The sequence below is a fragment of the Anomalospiza imberbis genome, unplaced genomic scaffold (genome assembly GCF_031753505.1).
Source record: "Anomalospiza imberbis isolate Cuckoo-Finch-1a 21T00152 unplaced genomic scaffold, ASM3175350v1 scaffold_80, whole genome shotgun sequence".
Lineage (NCBI taxonomy): Eukaryota > Metazoa > Chordata > Aves > Passeriformes > Viduidae > Anomalospiza > Anomalospiza imberbis.
The window spans coordinates 87,552-108,652 of record NW_027100415.1 but is presented as its reverse complement, the minus strand read 5'-3'; the positions used below and the strand labels follow the sequence as shown (position 1 = coordinate 108,652).

The window sequence follows — 21,101 nt, the reverse complement described above, 5'->3', positions numbered from 1 at the left end:
AACAAGAAAAAAATTTGTAGTGAAAATATTCTGTAACTTTGGATTAAGAGGTAACTGGTCTTTTTAAAAGGAGAACTCATTTGCTTTGTGCATGTTCTCATGCCTGGATCCATCTTACGGACTGACCTCAGCATCCTTTTTTTAAAGACTGGGTTTTGTTTCCAATATTAAGATTTTTTTTTTTTAATTGGAGTTGAAGCAATAGGAGGATGAGAGATGGATTGTGCACGACTGTGTCTTGAGGCCAAAAAAAATTGCAATTTGAAACCTGGACCTAAAGTATTGAAAATGAAACTTACAAATCCCAGTGCATTGTGTGACAGCAGCTTTTCCTATAGGATGTGCAGCATCACAAAGACTTCATCAGTGGGGTTGGGAGGGCTTGGAGCTTTGTCCTGTGCCACTCTGGGATGTCATGAACCAGGACTTCACCTGCCACCAGCCCAGGTCACCCTCTGCCACCGCAGCTCCTTGGGCCTTGTGTCCCCAAAGCAGACACAAAGTGTTTCTGCTGCTCCCCCTTTGCACAAACCCACAGAGAGCTGGGATTTTTCCAAGGCTCGTGTCTCCATTGGGCCATATTCCCAAAGAACCAGCAGCACATCCTGATGAATACGGCGAGTTACGTGGATGGTTGTCAGCTCCACTTCCTGCCTAGAAATCCTGAAATTGCTTCTAAATGCTGCTCCTTCAGCTCCTGGACACCTTCTCACACAGAGCTGGGGAAAAAAAATCCCCTGGCCACCGGCTAAAAGGTGAGTTATGCCCAAGTTAGAGCTCTGTGGGAAATCTCTGTCCCTCCCTGACATTTTAATGTATCTGTACATGGGGGTGTGCATGGATGTGTCTTGTATACAAAGGAAGGAGCGTGCAAGCAACAGGACTGACACTTTCAGTGTCCATGCTATTCCATACCCATGGGCACAGAGACATTATGGAAACCCTGGCAGAGACAGGGCCTTCTGTCCATGGGTACAGAGACATCCAAGAGCCCCTGGCACACACAGAGCCTTCTGTCCATGGATACAGAGACATCCAAGAGCCCCTGGCACACACAGAGCCTTCTGTCCATGGGTACAGAGACATCCAAGAGCCCCTGGCACACACAGAGCCTTCTGTCCATGGATACAGAGACATCCAAGAGCCCCTGGCACACACAGAGCCTTCTGTCCATGGGTACAGAGACATCCAAGAGCCCCTGGCACACACAGAGCCTTCTGTCCATGGGTACAGAGACATCCAAGAGCCCCTGGCACACACAGGCCTGGCACACACAGGCCTGGCAGCAAAGGTTGCTTTCCCCACAGGCTGCAGGAGATGAGAACACAACATTTGCCAACACTGACTGCAAGCCACAGCTCCGTGTGCTCCCCGTGAACCTCAGCTCTGGGACCAATGTCTGCCCCAAGCTTCAGGGGCTGCAGTGGGAGCCTGGCTGGGCTCTGCCCTGGGGCCATCCTGCAGGGACAGCTGCAAACAGGGAGCATTCTCTTGCCACAAACAGCCAAGCCAGGGCTGCAGGGCAGCTGCTCCAGCCCGGAGTGCACTGCTGAGTGCTGTGCTCTGGGGCTGGGGCTCCCCGCACAGGGGACTGGACTGGTGTGCCAGAGGAGACAGAGAAGCTGCAGCTTCAGCCTAACTGAGGTGGGTGCGTGGGCTGGGAAGAGTGGGGAGGCTCAAGGGGATTCACAGAGCTCATCCTGCTGCAAGGATGAGGACAAGGGAGTGGGAACTCAGCAGTGAGGAGAGCTGAGGGCTGGAGAGCAGCTCTGAATGACACTAAAATCCCACTGGACCTCTGAGACATTGCTGCTCCTCAGCCCGTGACAGGATGAGTCCCTAAGCCTGGGGCTCAGCCTTCCTCGTGGTGAGGGGCACCAAGGAAGGCAACAGTGTGATGGAGACTGCCATGGGCTGGGAACGCACTGGGGGAAAAGAGGGAGCAGTTGGGAAGTACAAGGCAGGTGGGGGACAGAACAGTTCAGAGAAGGGCTGAGATACAGCTTGAGCAAGCTGCAAAATGTCATTTGGGGTCATCCCAGATTGATTTCATTTCAGAAGCTATTGAACAAGTTTATTTTGGGGTGGTGGCATGTTTTCCCTGGGAGGTGTACACTCTGCACACTTGAGCTGTGTTGCTGAAATGCTCCAGCAGGTCTGTGCTGCAGGTCACCCCATTTCTTCTTTGGCTGATTGCGGCCCGGTGCTGAGCTCCAGCAGAGCCCTGGCAGAGCCCAGAGCAGCCTCAGCACCCGCAGAGCCCGGCTGCAAGGAGAGAAACCAGAAAGCGCCCGTCAGCTGAAGGCTCCTGTCCCCTTGTCCCAGCCGCCCGCGGTGCCCAGGCCATGCTGGCCGTGCCCAGAGCTGTGCCCAGAGCTGCCCATCCCTGCTGCCTTTGGGAGCAGAGCAGGAGGGCAGGACATGTGCCCAGCCTGCAGCCGGCCACGGCACATCCAGCCCTCAGCAGCTGCCCAGAGCAGGATGCTCCTGTGCTCGCTGCCATCTCCCCAGAGCTCTGATCCCACCATGCTAAGCAGACGGGACCCACCTGACGCCATCCCCCGCTGGAAGAAAAGCTGGTCCCAAACCATGTCCTCAGCCTTCTCCAAGGGCACGGCCCATCCATGCCACAGCTGCTCCAAAGCACTTCCCCATCCAGACTGGACCCCAGCTAGAACGCTTCCTCTAGAAAAACACACAACAAATTATTGAAAATAGATTACAGACAAAAAGGGGAACAAGAAAAAAGGTCAAAAATCATATTACTGTCAGGGACTTGAGGAAGGCCCAACCCCTGCATGCCAGGGAAAAACCCACCCACAGGTGAGGGAAGCCCAGGCTTTCTCCCTTCCCCCCTGCACTGTCCCCCAAAATAACGGTGATCCCAAAGCAAACAGGGGCAGTGGAGCAGCCCAAGCCCTTCCTTGCCTGCAGAGCAAAGCAGCCCCTGCACAGGTTCTGGAGTCCCACCTCTGCTCCCACCATGGGGGTTTGTTTGTGTCGGGCTGGCTGCCCCAGCCCCAGCCCCAGCCCGGGGCACGGTGGGTGCTGGGGGCTGTTGGCAGGGCCAGGAGCCCACTCCCATTTCATCACCACCCCAGCCCATCCCCCCAGCCCTGCCAAAAGCAGCCTGGCAGCCGACTGAAGGATCAGCTGCATCCGCCCCAGCAAAGGGGGAACCTTTGGTTCCTGGCCAGGCTGTGCAAAGCCCAAATCTGGGAGCATCCCCCTGCGTGTGGACTCACCTGCTAATTCCCTGTGGAGCCTGGCTTTGGAGAAGGTGCCAGAATCGAAGTCCATCATCCTCAGCTGCCGGTGACCAGGTGGAGGAAGATGTTGTCATCCTTGATGTCATCCTTGCTGTCCCCAGCAGCAGCAGCCCCACCTGGTACAGCTTCTCCAGGGGCTCCTTCTCCTTCCCTGGGGGTGAGCCCAGGCTGTCAGGGTTCTGCCCAGGGCCCCAGCTGTCAGGGAACCAGACAAGCAAACCAGCTCAGATGGCAGCCACCAGTGCTGGGCAGAGCAGCTCAGCTCCAGCACAAGGGCTGCGTGTCCCCATCTGATGACCCCTGGGCAGTGACACAGGCAGGACAAAATGTCTGGGTTCCTTTGCTTCTGATTGCCAAGGCATGTGTGGAGCTGCAACTTACCAGGGCCTTGCATCAAAGTGTGCCTGTGGCTCTCTCCCTTCTTCTAGGGCCGATGAATATCCTGCAGCCAGGGATCACAGAACAGCTCTTCTAACGAGGGCCTGTCCGAGTGCAGCATGGATAAACACCGCCTGATCACATCTTGGCACTCTGGGCAGAGAAACCAGAACCCGCCAGTCAGCTGGAGAAGGCTCCTTTTGGCTTTGCCCCACTATTCCCGTGCCCAGGCCATGCTGGATGTGCTCAGAGCTGGGCCTAAACTTCCCCATCAATTCCCTGTTTTGGAGGAGAGCAGGAGAGCAGGACATGTGCCACCTCCTCAGCAGCTGCCAGAGCAGGATGCTCACGAGCTGCTGCTGTCTCCCAGCACTGGCATTGCCCCCGTGGCCAGAGATGAGGATCCACCTTGAGAGAGCCGTTGTGGCAGCGAGAGCTGATGGTCCCAGCTGATGTTCTGGCTCCTCCTGAAAGGGTGCTCCCCGCAGACCATCTGGTGCAGCAGGATGCCCAGGGACCAGATGGTAGCTGGCTTGCCGTAGTAAAATCGAAAGTGGGTCCATTCTGGGGGCCTGTATGACCGTGTTCCTGTGGAATACAGATGGGGTTCATCAGGGGGATGCTGCTGCTCCCAGAGCCTGGCCCCAGCATCCCTGGGCGTGTGGGGGCTGCCCCAGTGGCACACGGGGTGACCGCTGCCCTCTCGCCAGCACCTGGGACTTGTGTACAGACTTGGGGTTGGAAAAGAAGCCACTGGGGTTGGAAGAGGGCAGCAGAAGTCCTGGCAAGGCCCGACCATGAGGAGGAAAAACCCACCCAGTGCTTGGGAAAACCATGCCTTCATCCTCCCTGCCAGCACTGCCCAAAAACATCATGAATCCAAAACAAACCAGGTGAGTGGAGCAGTCCAAGCCCTTTCTAACCTGCACACCAAACCGGCTGGGACACAGCTTACGGCCCCCCTCTCTGCTACCCCCACCCACCCGTGTTTTTGTTGGGCTGGCTGCCCCAGCCCCAGCCTCAGTCCTGCCCAGAGAGGTGGGCAAAGGCTGCCAGCAGGGCTGGAAGCTGGCTCCCCACCCAGCCCTGCTCAAATGCAACTCAGCTGAAATCTCAGAGCCATGAAGGGCAGCAAAAGGGAGAATCCCCGCTGCCACACCCAGCTTGGGCTGTGAGATGTTGGGCCATGAGATGCCAGGACCGAGAGCACACCCCTGCATGGGCTCACCTGCAAAGCGAGTGTAGGCTGTGTCTTGCAGGTAGGTGCCACAGCCAAAGTCAATCAATTTGGCCTGCCCGGTGGCCAGGTCAACCAGGATGTTCTGTGGTTTGATGTCCCTGTGCAGGACCCCACAGCTGGTGCAGTGCTGCACGGCCTCCAGCACCTGGCGGAACAGATCCCGCGCCACCTCCTCGGACAGGTACCCCCGTGCCCGAATGAAATTGTGCAAGTCCTGAGAGTGCTCTGGGCGTTCCAGCACGATCAAGATGTCGTTGGGGAGCTCAAGCCACTCCAGCAGCTGGACGACACCGGGGAATCCAGTGGACACCTTGTCCAGCAGCACGATCTCCAGGGGTGCGCTGGTGCCGTCGGGCTGCGGGAGGAGCACGATGCCATCAGTGGGGCTGATGCCGTGCCGGGGGTCGGGAACCCCTCACCCAGCCCGGGGTGCTCTGTGCCCTGCGCTGGCCCCACGCCCGCTCTCCCTCGAGGTGTCCTGGTGGCTGCCACCCTGCCGGGCCTCGGCTCATCCCCGCCGGCACGGCCCGGCTTCTGCTGCTGGCCCCGCTCACTCACCAGCTCGCCCCAGTGCCGGACGCGGTTCCTTGGCACCCTTTTGATGGCCACCTGCAAGCCAAGAGCAGCAGCAGGCTGAGCTCGCCGCCCGCCATGCCCAGCCTCAGCCCCAGCCCCAGCTCCAGCCCCATCATCCTCCTCCTCCTCCTCCCCCCTCTCCCCCTCTCCCTTTTCCTTTTCCTTCTATCCCTCCTCCTCCCCCTTCTCCTCCACCCCCTCCTCCTCCTCCTCCTCCTCCTCCTCCTCCGCCCGCCGCCGGCCCCGCCGCTCACCGGGGCGCCGTCCGAGAGCCGCGTGGCCGCGAAGACGCTGCCGAAGCCGCCGCTGCCCAGCAGCGAACCCAGCCGGTACCGCTCCTGCAGGCCCTGCTGCGCCTTCCCTGCGGGCGGGACGCGGCTGTCAGCGCTCGGCCCGGGGCCAGGAGCGGCCCCCGAGCGCCCCCCGACCGCCCCGGGCCGGCCCTCCCCGGGCGTTCGCTCCCGGCAACGGGACAGCGGCGGCTCGGGGGCGGCGGCCGCGCTGCCGAGCGGCGGAGCTCGGGCCGGGGAAGCCGCAGCGGAGGCGGCGGCAGCGGCCGCGCCGCGTGTGTCCTCCGCGGGGCCCGGGAGGAGCCGGGGCCGGGGCCAGGCTCGGGCCAGGCGGAGCCAGAGCGAGGCGATGCCGCCCCAGCCCCAGGCACCGATGCCCGCCCAGAAGCGCCACCGCCAGCACGGCCAGAGCCGGGCGGAGGCGAGACCCCGGCGGGACGGCCGGGGGCGGGGATGGGGCAGCCCCGCCCGGAGCCGGGGGCGGGCCGGGGGCATGGCCCGGCCGGGAATGGGGAGAGAGAGAGACTGGGAGAGGAGGGGACTGCGGGAAAGGGAGAGCGGGAGACGGTGCGGGACAGCGGGAGAAGGAGCGGGACAGCGGGAGAAGGAGAGGGAGAGGAGTAAGAATCGGAAGTCGACAAAATCACTGCTGCCGCTGCTGCTGCTGCTGCCGCCGCTGCTGCTGCTGCTGCAACTGAAGCTCCGGGGCCGTTTGTCCCCGTGTCCGTTTTTCCGTTGCCCGCTCACCCCCACGCCCAGCCCCCCGCTCCCCGGGGGCAGCCCCTGAGCCTGTCCAAACACGGGAACTTTGCCCTGTTCAGCCCAGACCCAGAGTCTGGACTCCTGCACGGGGGCAGAGGTATCTCCTCGGTCGCTGCTGTGTATTGTCCCCGCTGAGGATCAAACCCTATCGGGGCACATTCCCTGGCTGGAGGATTCCCTGGTCCTGGTCCTGCACTTATGGCTCCAGTGTTGCTTTCCAGCAAAAACTGGAAGGCAAACTGTGTGGCTCATGGTACTTTAGAGTGTCTAGAACTCGCTAAGTCACTGATCTTAGATGTGAGATGCATTTGGAATTAATGGGATGGAGAAGTAGTGCAAGATGGAAAAAGGGAGCAGAGAAATAAATAGAGGAAAACATCTTGGACTGTTTCTTTCAATTTTCATTTCACTTCTGGAAAGCTGTTTCAGTTTTCCAGGAATCTTCTCCACAGTCCTGTTTGCTCTTCTCAAGAACCTTTCCTGGAGAACCAGGTTGAGCTCCTGTCACAAGATGTGCCACCACCTGCAGCTTCTCTTGGCTTTCCACAGCGTGAGTGCAGCAGGACTCTTGCAGCAGAGCAGGACAAAGGTTTGGAGAACTTGACAGCTTGTCCTTTCTCTTCCTGGAGAGCTGGGGAGTTGTGCCATTGGTGAGGTTTTCATTGTGACTGTTCCAGCCTTGGGAAACAGGAGGTGGAACCAGGACTTGTTAGGGAATACAAGCCTGACTGAATGCAGAGAAGGAATCTCCAGAGCCTGCAGCCAGAAATGGAGATTTGTGTGATAATCATTCCCACATCTCCATGGACACCTGGAAAGTGATCTAGAACATGAAAATGGGACAGAGGGAGTTTGTTTCTGTGTTCAGGTTGGGTGATTCTACATCTCCAGTGCTGGTATAAATCAAGAGCACAGTCAGTTCATGATAAGCACCAGAACAGGCTGGACCTCTGAGAGTAGGTGATGGAAGGAATTTGAAAAGGAGAAATGCAGGGAATGACTTGGTGGACTGTGCCAGGAGCAGGGCAGGTCCCGCTGCAGGAAAAGCCCCAGGCCAGCCCCAGCACAGGGAAGGCCTCGGGCACAAGGGCAGAATGCCGTGCTGGGAGCTGTGCCAGGGAGAGCCTGAGGCATCAAAGGCGCCTTGGCAGCAGCAGCTGCTTGCAGGGCATGGCCAGAAGCCTCCCTTGGCAAGCCGGCCTGGTGGCCAGCACTGCAGAGCTGCTGCCTCAGGGCTCATTTCTGGCTGGGCTCTGCCCCAGCCCACAGAGTGTGACCTCAGCCCTGACTCTGCCACGGCCCTTGTGCCTGAGCCCTGCAAAGCCCAAAGGTCACCTGTGCCCCCCTGGCTGTGCCAGCCCCTGGGGCAGGGGGAGGAAAGGCAGAGAAGGGGCTGGGTTTGGCTGTGGGGTGTGGGGTCCAGCAGAGACCATGAGGAGTCGAGGCAGTGGATGGAGTGCACTGAGCAGCCCCTTCTGCCCATGCAGTCCTGGAATGGTTTGGATGGGAAGAGCTCTGCAGTGCTCATCTCATCCAAACCCCGCCATGAGCAGGGACATCTTTCACCAGATCAGGTTGTTCAGAGCCCTGTCCCAGCTGGACTTGAATGTTTCCAGGGACGGGGCACTGACCACCTCCCTGGGAACCTGTCCTGGTGTATCACCACCCTCATCATCAAACATTTCCTCCTTATCTGTTCTTATCTGAACCTCCCTTCCTTTAGTTTAAAACCACCCCCCTTTGTCCCGTTGTGCCAGGCCCTACTAAAACCTCTGTCCACCCTTGTATTTCCAGTGAGCCGGGTTTCCATGGCAACTGCCAGGACAGGTGACCCAGGTGTCACCCCCAGTGAGGGCTGCCATGGAAACAGTGCCCAGCACTGCCCCTTTCTGTCTGGCTGACCTGGCCTTTGGCCCTGGCCCTGGCGTTTGCTGCTGGTTCCGCGGCGCCTGACCGGCCAGCGCGGCACAGGGCAGGTGGCCATGGCACAAGCCCCCAGCAAGGGATCCCCTCTTGCTCTGGGCAGTGACACCAGCCCTGAGCAAGGGGCCAGGGCAGGTTTCCATCGCGACCAACCATCACAACGGCTCCAGGAGCAGAGTGACTCTTGCCAAGGAACTTTGTGGTGCTGTCGCTTAATATTAAATCTGGTTTTTGCTGATCCCTTGCTGGGGATTTTTTCAGCGCTCTCAAGCCCTCGTTGGTAACAGGGTGAAGGAGCCCTGGCCCAGGCTCTGGCCCCGGGGGACACAGGGACGCTGCCAGGGGGTCCCTGTCCCCCTGTCCCACCCCCAACAGCCCCGGCCCCCGTCCCCGTGTCAGGCTCTGGGGTCGATCTCGTGGAACATCCTGTGGGGGAGGCTGCGGTGCCGGGGGCGGGGGGACCCGGGGGGACAGGGGACCCCGCTGTGCACGAGCAGCGTTGGACTTCTCTGGGGTGAACTGTGAGGGGGGGCTGGGGTGGAGTGACCTCCCCAGTGACCTCACACAGCCCCTGTGATGTCACACACACCCCTGTGATGTCACACACACCCCTGTAATGTCACAGAGCTGCCCTGTAATATCACACAGCCCCTATAATGTCACACAGCCCACTCTGAGATGTAACAGGCCACCTGTGATTTCATACAGGTGTCCTATGATGTCACAGCCTGCTCTTGAGGTCTCAGTCTGCTCTGTGATATCCAAAAATCTGCCCTGTGAGGTCACAGCCCAGCCTGTGATGTCACAGACACCCTGTGATGTCACAGCCAGCTCTATGAGGTCACAGCCACCTTTGTGATGTTATGCAGTCTCGTTGTCATGTCACAGCCTGCTCTGTGATTTCACAGTCAGCTCTGTGATGTCACAATCCACTCTGTATTTTCTCAGCCTTCTCTGTGCCATCACACAGCTGCTCTGTGATGTCACAGAGCCCTTTTCTATGATGGCAGAGTCTTCTCTGTGGCTTCGCAGCCTGTTCTGTGATGTCACACTGCCAGCCTGTAATGTCAGAGCCGACTTTGTGACATCACAACCTCCTCTGTGATGTCACATCCTGCTATGTCATGTCACATAATAAACCAGTGATGTCACAGCCAACTGTATGATGTCACAACCTGGTCTGTGATGTCACACAATCACAGAATCACAGAATTGCTGGGTTGGAAGAGACCTTTAAGGTCATCAAGTCCAACCCATGCCCTAACACCACCTCAGCTAAACCATGGCACTGAGTGCCACATCCAGTCTTTTTTTAAACACATCCCAGGATGGTGACTCCACCACCTCCCTGGACAGACAGTTCCAGTACTTTATCACCCTTTCCATAAAAAACTTTTTTCCTAATATCCAACCTAATTTTCCCTTGGGGCAGCTTAAGACACTGTCCTCTGGTCCTGTCAGTTGCTGTGAGGAGAGAGACCAACCCCCACCTGACTGCAACCACCTTTCAGGGAGTGTAGAGAGTGATAAGGTCACCTCTGAGTCTTCTCCAGGATAAACAACTCCATCTCCCTCAGTAATTCCTCACAGGACTTGTGTTCCAGACCCCTCACCAGCCTTGTTGCCCTTCTCTGGACACACTCCTGCTCCTCCATGTCCTTCCTAAGTGGGAGCGCCCAGAACTTGACACAGCACTCGAGGAACGGTGCCAGTACAGGGGAAGAATGCCAAGTACACGAGTGCCATGTACAGGGGAAGAATGACCTCCCTGCTCCTGCTGGCCACACCATTCCTGATCCAGGCCAGGAGCCATTGGCCTTCTTGGCCACCTGGGCACACTGCTGGCTCATGTCCAGCCTGCTGTCGACCAGTGCCCCCAGGTCCCTTTCTGCCTGGGCACTGTCCAGCCACACCGTCCCCAGCCTAGAGCAGTGCAGGGGGTTATTGTGGACAAAATGCAGGACTTGGCACTAGGAATGATTAAACTTCATCTTACTGGAATCTTCCATCTATCCAGCTGTTCCAGGTGTTCCTGCAGAGCCCTCCTGCCTTCCAACAGATGGACACATGCTCCAAGTTTAGTGTCATCTGCAGATTTACTAATGAAAAGCTCAATCCCCTCATCCATGTGGTCAATAAAAATATTGAACAGAGCTGGCACAGCACAGAGCCCTGAGGGACAGCACTGGTGACTGTTCCCAGCTGGATGCAGCACCGCTCACCACCACTCTCTGGGCCAGCCATCCAGCCAGTTCTGAACCCAGCACAGAGTGCTCCTGGCCCAGCTGTGGGCTGCAGCTTTTCCAGGAGTGTGCTGTGGGAGACAGTGTCAAAGGCCTTGCTGGAGTCCAAATAGACACATCCACAGCCTTTCCTGCATCCACCAGGAGGGTCACCTGGTCATAGAAGGAGACCAGCTTGGTCAAACACGACCTAGCCCTCCTAAACCCCTGCTGGCTGGGTCTGACACCCTGGCCATCCTGGAAGTGCTGTGTGATGGCATTCAGTGTGAACTGTTCCATGACCTTACCGGGTACTGAGGTCAGGCTGACTGGCCTGGAATTACCAGGATCCTCCTTCACACCCTTGCTGTGAATGGGCATCACACTGGGCAGCTTCCAGTCATCTGGGACCTCACCAGTGAGCCAGGGCTGCTGGTAAATGATGGAGAGTGGCTTGGCAAGCTCATCTGAGACCTCCCTCATCACCCTGGGGTGGATCCCATCAGGTCCCATGGATTTATGAACATCCAAGCAGCTCAGCAGTTCTCTGACTGCCTCCTCTTGGATAACAGTGGCCCACTCTGCTCCCTGACACCATCTACCAGCCCAGGTGGACAGTTGTCCTGAAGGCAAATCGTCTTCTCACTAAAAACTGAGGCAAAGAAGGCGTTAAGCACCTCTGCCTTCTCCTCATCTGCAGTTATTAAATTCCCTTCCACATCTAATAAAGAACAAAGATTGGTCTTGCCCTTCCTTTTACCATTGATATATTTCTAAAAGCATTTTTTATTACCCTTTACAAAAGCTGCCATTTTAAGTTCAAACTGAGGTTTGGCTTCCCTAATTTCATTCCTATATACCCTAGGAAGCCCCTTAAATACTTCCTGAGAGACCTGACCCTCCTTCCAAAGATGATACATCCTCTTTTTATTCCTAAGTTCCTTCAAAACCTCATTGCCCATCCAGGCTGGGCATTTGCGTCGTCGACTCATCTTTTGGCACACAGGAACAGTCTCCTTCTGTGCCCTCGAGATCTGTATTTTGAAGCTTGCCCACCTTTACTGAACTCCTTTGTTTTCAAGGGCTATTTCCCAAGGAACTCTCTGAATAAGTCTCCTAAATAGGCCAAAGTCTGCCCTCCAAAGTCCAATGTAAAAGTCTTATTAGTGTTCCACCTGACTTCACCATGAGAATTCTATAATTTCATGATCACTGTGCCCCAAGTGACCTCCAACCACCACATCTCCCACCAGCCCATCTCTATTTACAAACAACAGATCTAACATAGTCCCTCTCCTGGTGGGCTCACTCACCAGCTATGACAAAAAATTGTCCTCCACAAACTCTAAAAATTTCCTGGACTGCCTCTTTTCAGCTGTATTGAGTTCCCAGCAGATGTCCAGCAGGTAGAAGTCACCTAAAAGAGCAAGGGCTGATGATCCTGAAACATTCTCTAGCTGCTTGAAAAATAACCTGTCCACCTCTTCTTCCTGGCTGGGTGGACGATAACAGACTCCCAGTAGGATGTCAGCCTTGTTGGCCTTCCCCCTAAGTCTCACCCATAGTCATTCGACTCCATCATCATTAGTTTCAACACCCACAGCATCAAAAGCCTCCCTAATGTAAAGGGCCACCCCTCCACCTCTTCTCCCTTTCCTGTCTCTCCTGAAGAGCTTGCAGCCATCCAGTGCAGCGCTCCAGCCATGTGAGTCGTCCCACCCTGTTTCTGTGATGGCAATTACATCATAGCTCTGGTGCTGCACCATGGCCTCCAGCTCTTCTTGTTTGTCACCCATGCTGTGTGCATTGGTGTACCTGCACCTCAGCTGGGCTGCTGATTTCACCCCTAACTCAGGCTTACCACCCACGAGCCTGCTTCCAGACAACCCAGCTGTACCCCCTTCCCCTTCAGACCTAGTTTAAAGCCCTGTCAACAAGTTCTGCCAGTTCATGAGCTAAAATTCTTCTGCCCTTCACAGAAAGATGGAGGCTGTCTGATCCAAGGAGGCCAGGTGCTGTAAAAGTTGCCCCATGATTAAAGAATCCAAAATTTTGACGATGACACCAACCCTTGAGCCACTCGTTGATAATGTGAGCTCTCCTATTGCTTTCACCGTTTTTCTCAGACTCCAAAGGGACTGAGGAAAAGACTGTGTGTGCCCCTGTCCTATTAACCACCTGACCCAATGCCCTAAAGTCCCTTTTAATTGGCCTGACACTCCTCTTCTCAATCTCATCACTGCCAGCCTGGGGTATCAGCAGTGGGCAATAATCAGAGGGCTGAATCAGCCCAGGCAGTGTGCCAGTGATATCCCGTACCCGGGCCCCAGGGAGGCAGCAGACCTCCCTGTGGGGTGGGTCTGGTCGACATATGGGGCCCTCTGTTCCCCTCAGGAGGGAGTCACCCACCACAATTACCCTTCTTTCCTTTTTGATGTTAGAGGTGCTGATCTGTCTCACAGATAAATCATAATTGGGAGGTTCACTGGGCAGATAATTTTCTTCTAAACCATCTGGCTGACTCTCCAGATCCAGGAGATCATACCGCATCTGAAGTGGCCCCTGGCTTGGGAGAGGGCTTTGGGAGGGATTTTTATTATTACCTCCTCGAGTAGGTACACACTCCCACTCCCCTTCATCGGCCAGGTGTCCTTCTATAGCCTGACAGTGGGAGGTGTGGGAGACAGCGGGAACCAAGGAGAGAATTGCTGCCCTGCCAGACCTCATGGAACCAAGGATCCATCGTTACACTGCAGGGCCCTGGGGCACCACGGTGCCATTGTGACACTGCAGGGCCCAAGGATCCAAGGGACTTTGTGACACCAAAGGGACATTGTGACACTGGGAGGCCTCATGGAATCATGGAGACCATTGGGACACTCTGGGGCCTCATGGAACCGTGGTGACACCAAGTTGGCTGGGGGTGTTGATCTGCTGGAAGGCAGGAGGGCTCTGCAGAGGGACCTGGACAGGCTGGATCCAGGAACCAAATCCAACAAGGTGAGGTTTAACAAGTCCATGTGCCAGGTCCTGCACTTTGGCCACAACAACCCCTGCAGCGCTACAGGCTGGGGACAGAGTGGCTGGACAGCAGCCAGGCAGAAAGGGACCTGCAGGGACTGATGGACAGCAGGCTGGACATGAGCCAGCCGTGTGCCCAGGTGGCCAAGAAGGCCAATGGCTCCTGGCCTGGATCAGGAATGGTGTGGCCAGCAGGAGCAGGGAGGTCATTCTTCCCCTGTGCTGGGCACTGGTTGGGCAGCACCTCGAGTGCTGTGTCCAGTTCTGGGCCCCCCAATTTAGGAAGGACATGGAGGGGCTGGAGCGTGTCCAGAGAAAGGCAACAAGGCTGGTGAGGTGTCAGGAGCACAATTCCTGTGCGGAGCAGCTGAGGGAGCTCGGGTTGTATATCCTGGAGAAGAGGAGGCTCAGGGAAGACAAGGCGGTGTCATGGCACAGGTTGGACCTGATGATCTCCATGGTCTATTCCAACCTTGCTGATTCTGGGATTCTGTGAAAGCACCCTTGGAGCAGTTACAGGAGGAGCCCTGGGCCTCCTCTTCAGAAGCTGCAGCAGCCCAGGTCCCTCAGCTTCTCCTCACAGCCCCAAAGCCCATCTTGTCAGTCCTGCAGAGCCTCTGCAGCCCCTCCTCACTGCCCAGAACAGGCAGCCCCACAGCCAAACACAGCAGCCCAGATGTGCCCCCCTGGTCTGGGGTGCCTCTGGCAAGGGAGCAGCGCGAGGCACTGCAGGAGCCTGCAGACAATTCCTGCAGCACTTGTGGTATGATCCTGCTCCCCAAGGGCCGTTCCCATGGTGCCAAGTCAGGAACTGGAATGGGGAGTGGGGCCAGAGAGGAAAGGGCAAACAGGGATGGGCTGTGTGCAGGGGAGGGAACAGGGGTGGGCAGTGGGAATAAATTTGTAGGACGAAGAGTAAAGAAAGCAAAGGTGAAGCCAAGGAAATGCTCCGGGCAGTTTGGGGGTGGCTGCCAGGCAGCCCTGGCTCTGAGCAACAGCATCTGCAGTGGGACAGGAAACTCCCAGCTGATGGGAACAAACTTTCTGGCTGACTGCAGAGGCCAGGACAAAGCTGAGTGGTTTCCCTGGCGTCCCCCAGCCCTTCCTGGCCCCAGGGGCTGCTGGCATTTGTGCTCCCTCAGGTTCATGTCCCCACAGCAGCAGCATGGGGGTGCTCCTGCCTGCTGTGTGCAATGCAAACAGGGGCTCCTGAGCCAGCGCTGCCATGGCTGTGCCTGCAAGGATGCGGCACCTGTGTGAGCTGGGGGAAAGGCCAGGGGTGCAGAGGGGGGATGTTGTTGGCAGCTCCATGAGGACGCTCTGGGACGCTGCCCTGGCCTGTCCAGCGCACTGGGGATGGATCAGCCCCTGCTCTGCTGCTCCTTTCCGTCTCCCCCAGGGCCCTTGCAGAGCACCAGCCATGCTGTTTGCCCCCAGCCTGCCCACGGCCAGCCTGGGGCTGCTCACGGGGGTTTTCTGTGCTGAGCATTGGCCTGGCCGTGTTCTTTAGAGAGCCTGGGCAAGGAGCCTGGAGCCCCCAGGCCCTGGCCTGAGGCGTCAGCGCTGCCCCAGCAGTGCCCATGGGCTGTCCCTGCTGCAGCCCCGGCACTGCCACCCCCAGGACTGTGCCCGGCCCCGAGAGCACTCAGGCCCTGCAGCAACACCAGGGCCACCAGGGCAGCGGGGCAGGGCCACGGGAGCAGCACTGGCAACACCAAGTGCTGCTGCTGCTGGGCACAGCTGCTGTGCCAGCACTGATCTGCCCCCAGCTCTGCACACAGACATTGCTGCTGCAGCTCCAGAGAAGGCAACAAAAGGGCATCTCTGCAGAAAACTGTGCTGGGAGATCCTTGAGTTCCTTTTAAGCCAACAACAGTGCAGGCCCTCATTGACACAGTCTGTAGCCACAGGTAAGGTGGAGAGAAACAAAAGGAGAAATGGCAAAACCAGTGACATTGCTTTGTGGTCAATATTAAAAAAGTAAGGCAAAGGGAAAAAAAAAAAAAAAAACAACCAAATCAACAAGGAGTATCAAAGATGACTTTTATTACAAGTGATTTGCAGAAATCAGCCAGCAGTTTAATGTTCCTGAAAGCATCCAGTCACCAGTCTCTTCACTGCAGCCTTGAGCTCCTGGTTCCTCAGGCTGTAGATGAGGGGGTTCAGGGCTGGAGGCACCACTGAGTACAGAACTGACAGGGCCAGATCCAGGGATGGGGAGGACATGGAGGGGGGCTTCAGGTGAGCAAATGCTGCTGTGATGAGGAACAGGGAGACCACGGCCAGGTGAGGGAGGCAGGTGGAAAAGGCTTTGTGCCGTCCCTGCTCAGAGGGGATCCTCAGCACGGCCCTGAAGATCTGCACATAGGAGAAAACAATGAACACAAAACAACCAAATGCTAAGGAGGTAGTGACAACAGAAACTCCAAGTTTCCTGAGGTAGGATTTGGAGCAGGAGAGCTTGAGGATGTGTGGGATTTCACAGAAGAACTGGCCCAGGGCATTGCCATGGCACAGGGGCAGGGAAAATGCATTGGCCGTGTGCAGCAGAGCAGTGAGAAAGCCACTGGCCCAGGCAGCTGCTGCCATGTGGGCACAAGCTCTGCTGCCCAGGAGGGTCCCGTAGTGCAGGGGTTTGCAGATGGACACGTAGCGGTCGTAGCACATGATGGTCAGGAGGAAATACTCTGCTGAGATGAAGAACAGAAAGAAAAAGAGCTGTACAGCACATCCTGTGTAAGAGATGGTGGTGGTGTCCCAGAGGGAATTGTGCATGGCTTTGGGGACAGTGGTGCAGATGGAGCCCAGGTCGCTGAGGGCCAGGTTGAGCAGGAAGAAGAACATGGGCGTGTGCAGGTGGTGGCCGCAGGCTACGGCGCTGATGATGAGGCCGTTGCCCAGGAGGGCAGCCAGGGAGATGCCCAGGAAGAGGCAGAAGTGCAGGAGCTGCAGCTGCCGCGTGTCTGCCAGTGCCAGCAGGAGGAAGTGGCTGATGGAGCTGCTGTTGGACATTGGCTGTGGCTGCACATGGGGACCTGTTCATGGAGAAAGGACAGAGAAGAGTTAGAGGAGATACCTGTAACCAAAACCAAAGCCATTTCCCATACACTTTCCTCTGTAACACACATGGACACTCTTCTGTGTTTAAGAGTTTAGAGGTTTTCATTTTAAGCTACCCCCATGTCTCTCCTGGTATACTTGGATATCAGAAATACTCAACATTCCTGCCTCCCTCTGGTAGAACAGAGTTCCCTGAGGGAAGATTATGAGTGGAAACTGAGGGGAGATGGTCTGTCACTTCATTCTCTTTGGAGTATCTCCGGGCTTTCACTTTTTCAAATGAAGGATGTTCACAGTCTCATGTTTCTTTTAAAAACGCTATGGTGCTACTGAGACAGATCGATCCACCACAGCCCAGCTCCTCATTTGTAGCCAAGGACTCACGTTGCTCATTTCACCAACCCAGCAGCATTTTCAGTATCAGAACACCTCTGCCTTTCCCCATCAATCCAGCTTGGACGGAAATCTCAGGGAGACTTCCAAGTGTCCTTCTAATGGCACTGGATGCAGGGAGATGCAGCTCCTTCCCTGGCTGCAGTGACAGCATTGCCCAGAGCCGGGCACTGGGGACAGCTGTGTCACCCTGAGCCAGCTGTGCCCCCTCCCAGAGCCCCCAGTGCCGGGCAGCTGCTCCCAGCCCTGTGCTCTGCAGAGGGAACTGGGCCCAGGGCTGCAGAGCTGCCCCACGGCTCTGCTGCAGCTCTGCCTGCACAGGAGGGGCTGCACGCCTTGGAGCCCCGGCCCTGAGGGCAGAGGCTTGGCTGGGGGAACAGGAGGGAGGGGGCTTGTTCAGCGGGAGGGACTGCACTGGAGGGGATCCTCTGGACATCTCTAAACTCTCCCTGCCACAGCACTTCTGGTTTTGTTTTCTCTCCTTCCCTGATCTTCTCTCTGCTTCCTGGAGATTTTCCTCGTGCAGGTGTTTCCCTGTGCCTGAGCTCTCCCTGCCAGTACTCCCAGACCCCAAATCTCTGTGCACTCTCCTTGGCCTGACAGAACCCTGCCTATTTGCAGGGCACTGGCTGGGGGCAGGTTCTGTTTGCAGCTTGGAGAAAGGACAGCTCAGACTGAGCCTGATGGCTCCAGCAGAGGTGATGCTGCTGCTGTCCATGGGCAGAGTGGCTGCAAGCACATTAGGGATCTCCTGTGCACCTATTGATCCCTAAAAGTAACAGTTTGGATGTCTGAGGCACTTGTCAAAATTCATAATCAACCATTAATACTTATCACCCCTGCCCACCATTCTTCAATAGCACGAAACAATACAAAGTCTTTGGAAGTTTCCTCATTTTTATCAAAATCCTTGTTTTGGAACTATTCTGTGACTGATCAGAACCCTTCAGCATGTCAGAGATTCATGAGCATTTCACCTCCCCTGTGCCAGAAATACTCAGAGTTGTACTCACAGGGTCTGTGGGCATTGGGATGTTCCGGCTGTAGGAGATCACTCCAGGAGCTGCAGCTGCATTGTCCTGCAGCCAGAGGTTCCTGTGCCAAGGGCTGCCAGGGATTCTGCCCCAGGCACTTCTCAGCACCTTCCCAGCCCTGACTGATGGAAGCTCTCTGTGCCTCTGTGCTGTGCCCGGGCTGGCTGCAGGCAGTGCCCCAGCCCTGCCGGGCTGGGAGAAGAGCTGCTCATCCAGAGAAATGTGCTTTTGAAGCTCTCCTTGGTTACCAGGATCACCCTCTGTGCCAGGAGCCCGGCCCAGCTCAGCAGCACAGACACAGCACAAGGACTTTAATGACCCTCTGGGGCTTTGTGCTCAGGCCCTGAACATCAGGCCCTGAGAGGGAGCTGCAGAAACCTCTCCAGAACTCCAAGTCAGAATCCAACTCCAAAGTTTCTTTGACTTTTAATGGGTCCCACTGAGGGACACGACTGAGAAAGTGTCCCCAGGCCCCAGGCAGAGCAGAGAACTGGAGGCACTGATGACAGGTGGGGACAAAGAGAAGCCAAGTCTTGGTGCCCTGGGGCACAGCAGGGTCTGTGCCACCAAGGGCTGTCAGGAGACACCTTGTCCTGAGGCACTGGGGCCTCCTGGCACAGCCCCAGCCAGGCTGGGCACTGTCAGCCCCTTGTCCTGCCCTCAGCATCCCCCCCTAGCCCACATCCCAGTGGCCTCAAGGATCTGCTGGAAGGAGTCCCTGGGGAGCCTTGCTCAGGAATGGCCCTGGGGGCTCCTTCATGCTCCCAGGGACTGCAGGTTTTTCAAAGCACTTCGGCTTTTGCCTTGGAGTCTCTGAGAGCTTTGTGCAGTGATGGCCTCCAATTATCTGCTGTAATTAGTCCCTGGAGAGGCTTTGTCAGGAACAGCAATCAGTGGGGCTCATTAATGCTTCAAGGTGCTTCAGTTCTTTTAAGGTACTTGGTGTTTCTCTTTTGATACAGATTCTGTGAGAAAGATTGAGCAGTCACAGCCTGAAATTATCTGTTTTAATGAGTCCCTTGAGAGCTTTGCACTGACAATCAGTGGGGATCATTGATGCTTTGAGATACTCAAGGAGTTTAAGGTACTTTGGTTTGTCATTTTCACTCTGACTCTCTGAGAAGTTTCTGTGACATCCTGTCCTCCAATTCTCTCCTCCAAGGAGTCCATGAGGAGCCTATGTTGGGGATGGACCTCAGTGGCGCCCATTAATGGCTCAAGAAACTTCGGGTTTTTCCTCTGACTTTGACTCCTGGACATGTTTGTGCTATCTCATCTCGGGCCCTGAGGTTCCAGGGCTCAGCTCCAAATGCACCACGGGGCTCATTAGGATGAAGCAAGTCCTGAGAAGCGATGGCGGTGCGTTGATTTTCCTTTGCTCTAATGCAGTTCATTAAGAAGTTTTCCTTTTGCAGTTATGGAGAAATATTTTAAAGAGCTACTAATAATATGTATTCCTATTTAAAGAGTGTCTTTATTACTGTTCTCTTTAGAGAAGAGCTGATTGCAGCATTCTGTGATTGATATTGATGTAGGGCCACTCCTAAGGAGGTCCGGCCAGGTCAGAGAAGTTTTACCTTGAGGTCTGACCCAGTGTGGACAACCTTGCCCCACATTCCCCAACCCCATGTGAGAAACAATTTTCACTTTCAAAAATTTAACTGGTTTATTAAGACCTTGTCAAAATTTAACAGAAGAGTGAATAAAGAATAAATGCAGTTTCCGGAGCAAAGGATTCAATCACCATGTGCTCATCTACAAAATGGATGTTCTGTCTTTTATACCTCCAGCCCCTCCCAAACTCTTGTCAATCCACTCCTCCTTCGCTGTCCAGTGGTGGAGATCACTTTCTTACAGCTTGATTGGAGCTCAGGCGCTGCCATAGCAACAAGCCGACCCTCCCAAATGCCCTGACTACTGAGGGCATCCCATGATAACAATGCAAGGGGGAAGGGAAAGACAACTATACACCTACACAACTTCTCTTAACATATACTTAATATTCACCCCTTAATTGTGAGAGTCAACCATAGGATTACTCATCTATAACAAACCCCCCTTTTCTTTTTCTATATGTCATTATGCTTGAACAATTAAGTAAGACATTTTTTTATTGAAAGAGTCATACTAGCATCTGTTGATGTGGGCAAGGACAGTGGGAACAGGAGAAAAATCTCAGGTTTTCCTTAGACACACTTATTTGGAATGGACAAAAGGGCCTAACAGAGGTCCAGGATGGCTTTGACTCCCATCTATCATGCCTATGTGGTTGTTACCCATAGTCAGTGTGTCTTAGGGGTCCAGAGGCCAGCTCGGTCTCGCCCTCCAGTCCCTGTTGTATTCAAAGACAGTTGGGGAATGACAGTGGTCCAATATGGCCTTTTGTCCCTACCTTACCATGCCTACGGGGTTGCTACCCACAGCAGGGCTATGCCATCTTCTTGGAAGTGAACAAAGGGGTCTTGCCCTCCTTCCTTTGTCTTATTTTCTTAAAGAAGCTGTCCCATTACCTTTTACAGTCCCTTGTGTACTTCCCCTCAACAGATGCTTGCAATTCTCACCCATTAAAACAGGAAGACAGTTCTCAAACTGGTTGGTGGAAGCTTGACTTTAGGCGTCTTGGTGTTTTTCTGGTTGTCTTTCAGTCTCTGCTTGAGATTCAATCTTGTTTCACCTGGTCTGGATGTTATATGTCGTCCATTCTTTGTGTTTTTCCTGCTGGGCCTTTAACTCTGTTGGCATGAGTCCATCTGTGGGCATGAGTCCATCCCCCCTCTGCAGTTCACACGGCTGATTCAGTGGTGAGCAGTTCCTGAAAGGGACCTTCCCATTGAGGAGTTAAAGACTGATCTCTCCATGACTTGATCATCACCCAGTCCCCAGGATTAATATTATGGATTCTGAAATCCAGGGTGGTAGTTTGAGGAATTGCC

At 55.5% G+C, this 21,101-nt stretch overlaps 1 protein-coding gene across 1 annotated transcript; it reads right to left on the bottom strand.

The window, feature by feature from the left end:
- Positions 1 to 3,299: 3,299 nt before the first annotated feature.
- Positions 3,300 to 19,784, bottom strand: LOC137467815 (serine/threonine-protein kinase pim-1-like). Its single transcript, XM_068179233.1, has 5 exons — positions 19,746 to 19,784; positions 4,876 to 5,167; positions 4,056 to 4,235; positions 3,651 to 3,800; positions 3,300 to 3,420 (listed from the first exon to the last, which is right to left on the bottom strand). The coding sequence occupies exons 1-4, from the start codon at positions 19,782 to 19,784 to the stop codon at positions 3,694 to 3,696; spliced, it is 618 nt and encodes a 205-aa protein (XP_068035334.1). The 3' UTR covers positions 3,300 to 3,420; positions 3,651 to 3,693.
- Between the last annotated feature and the right edge of the window lie 1,317 nt (positions 19,785 to 21,101).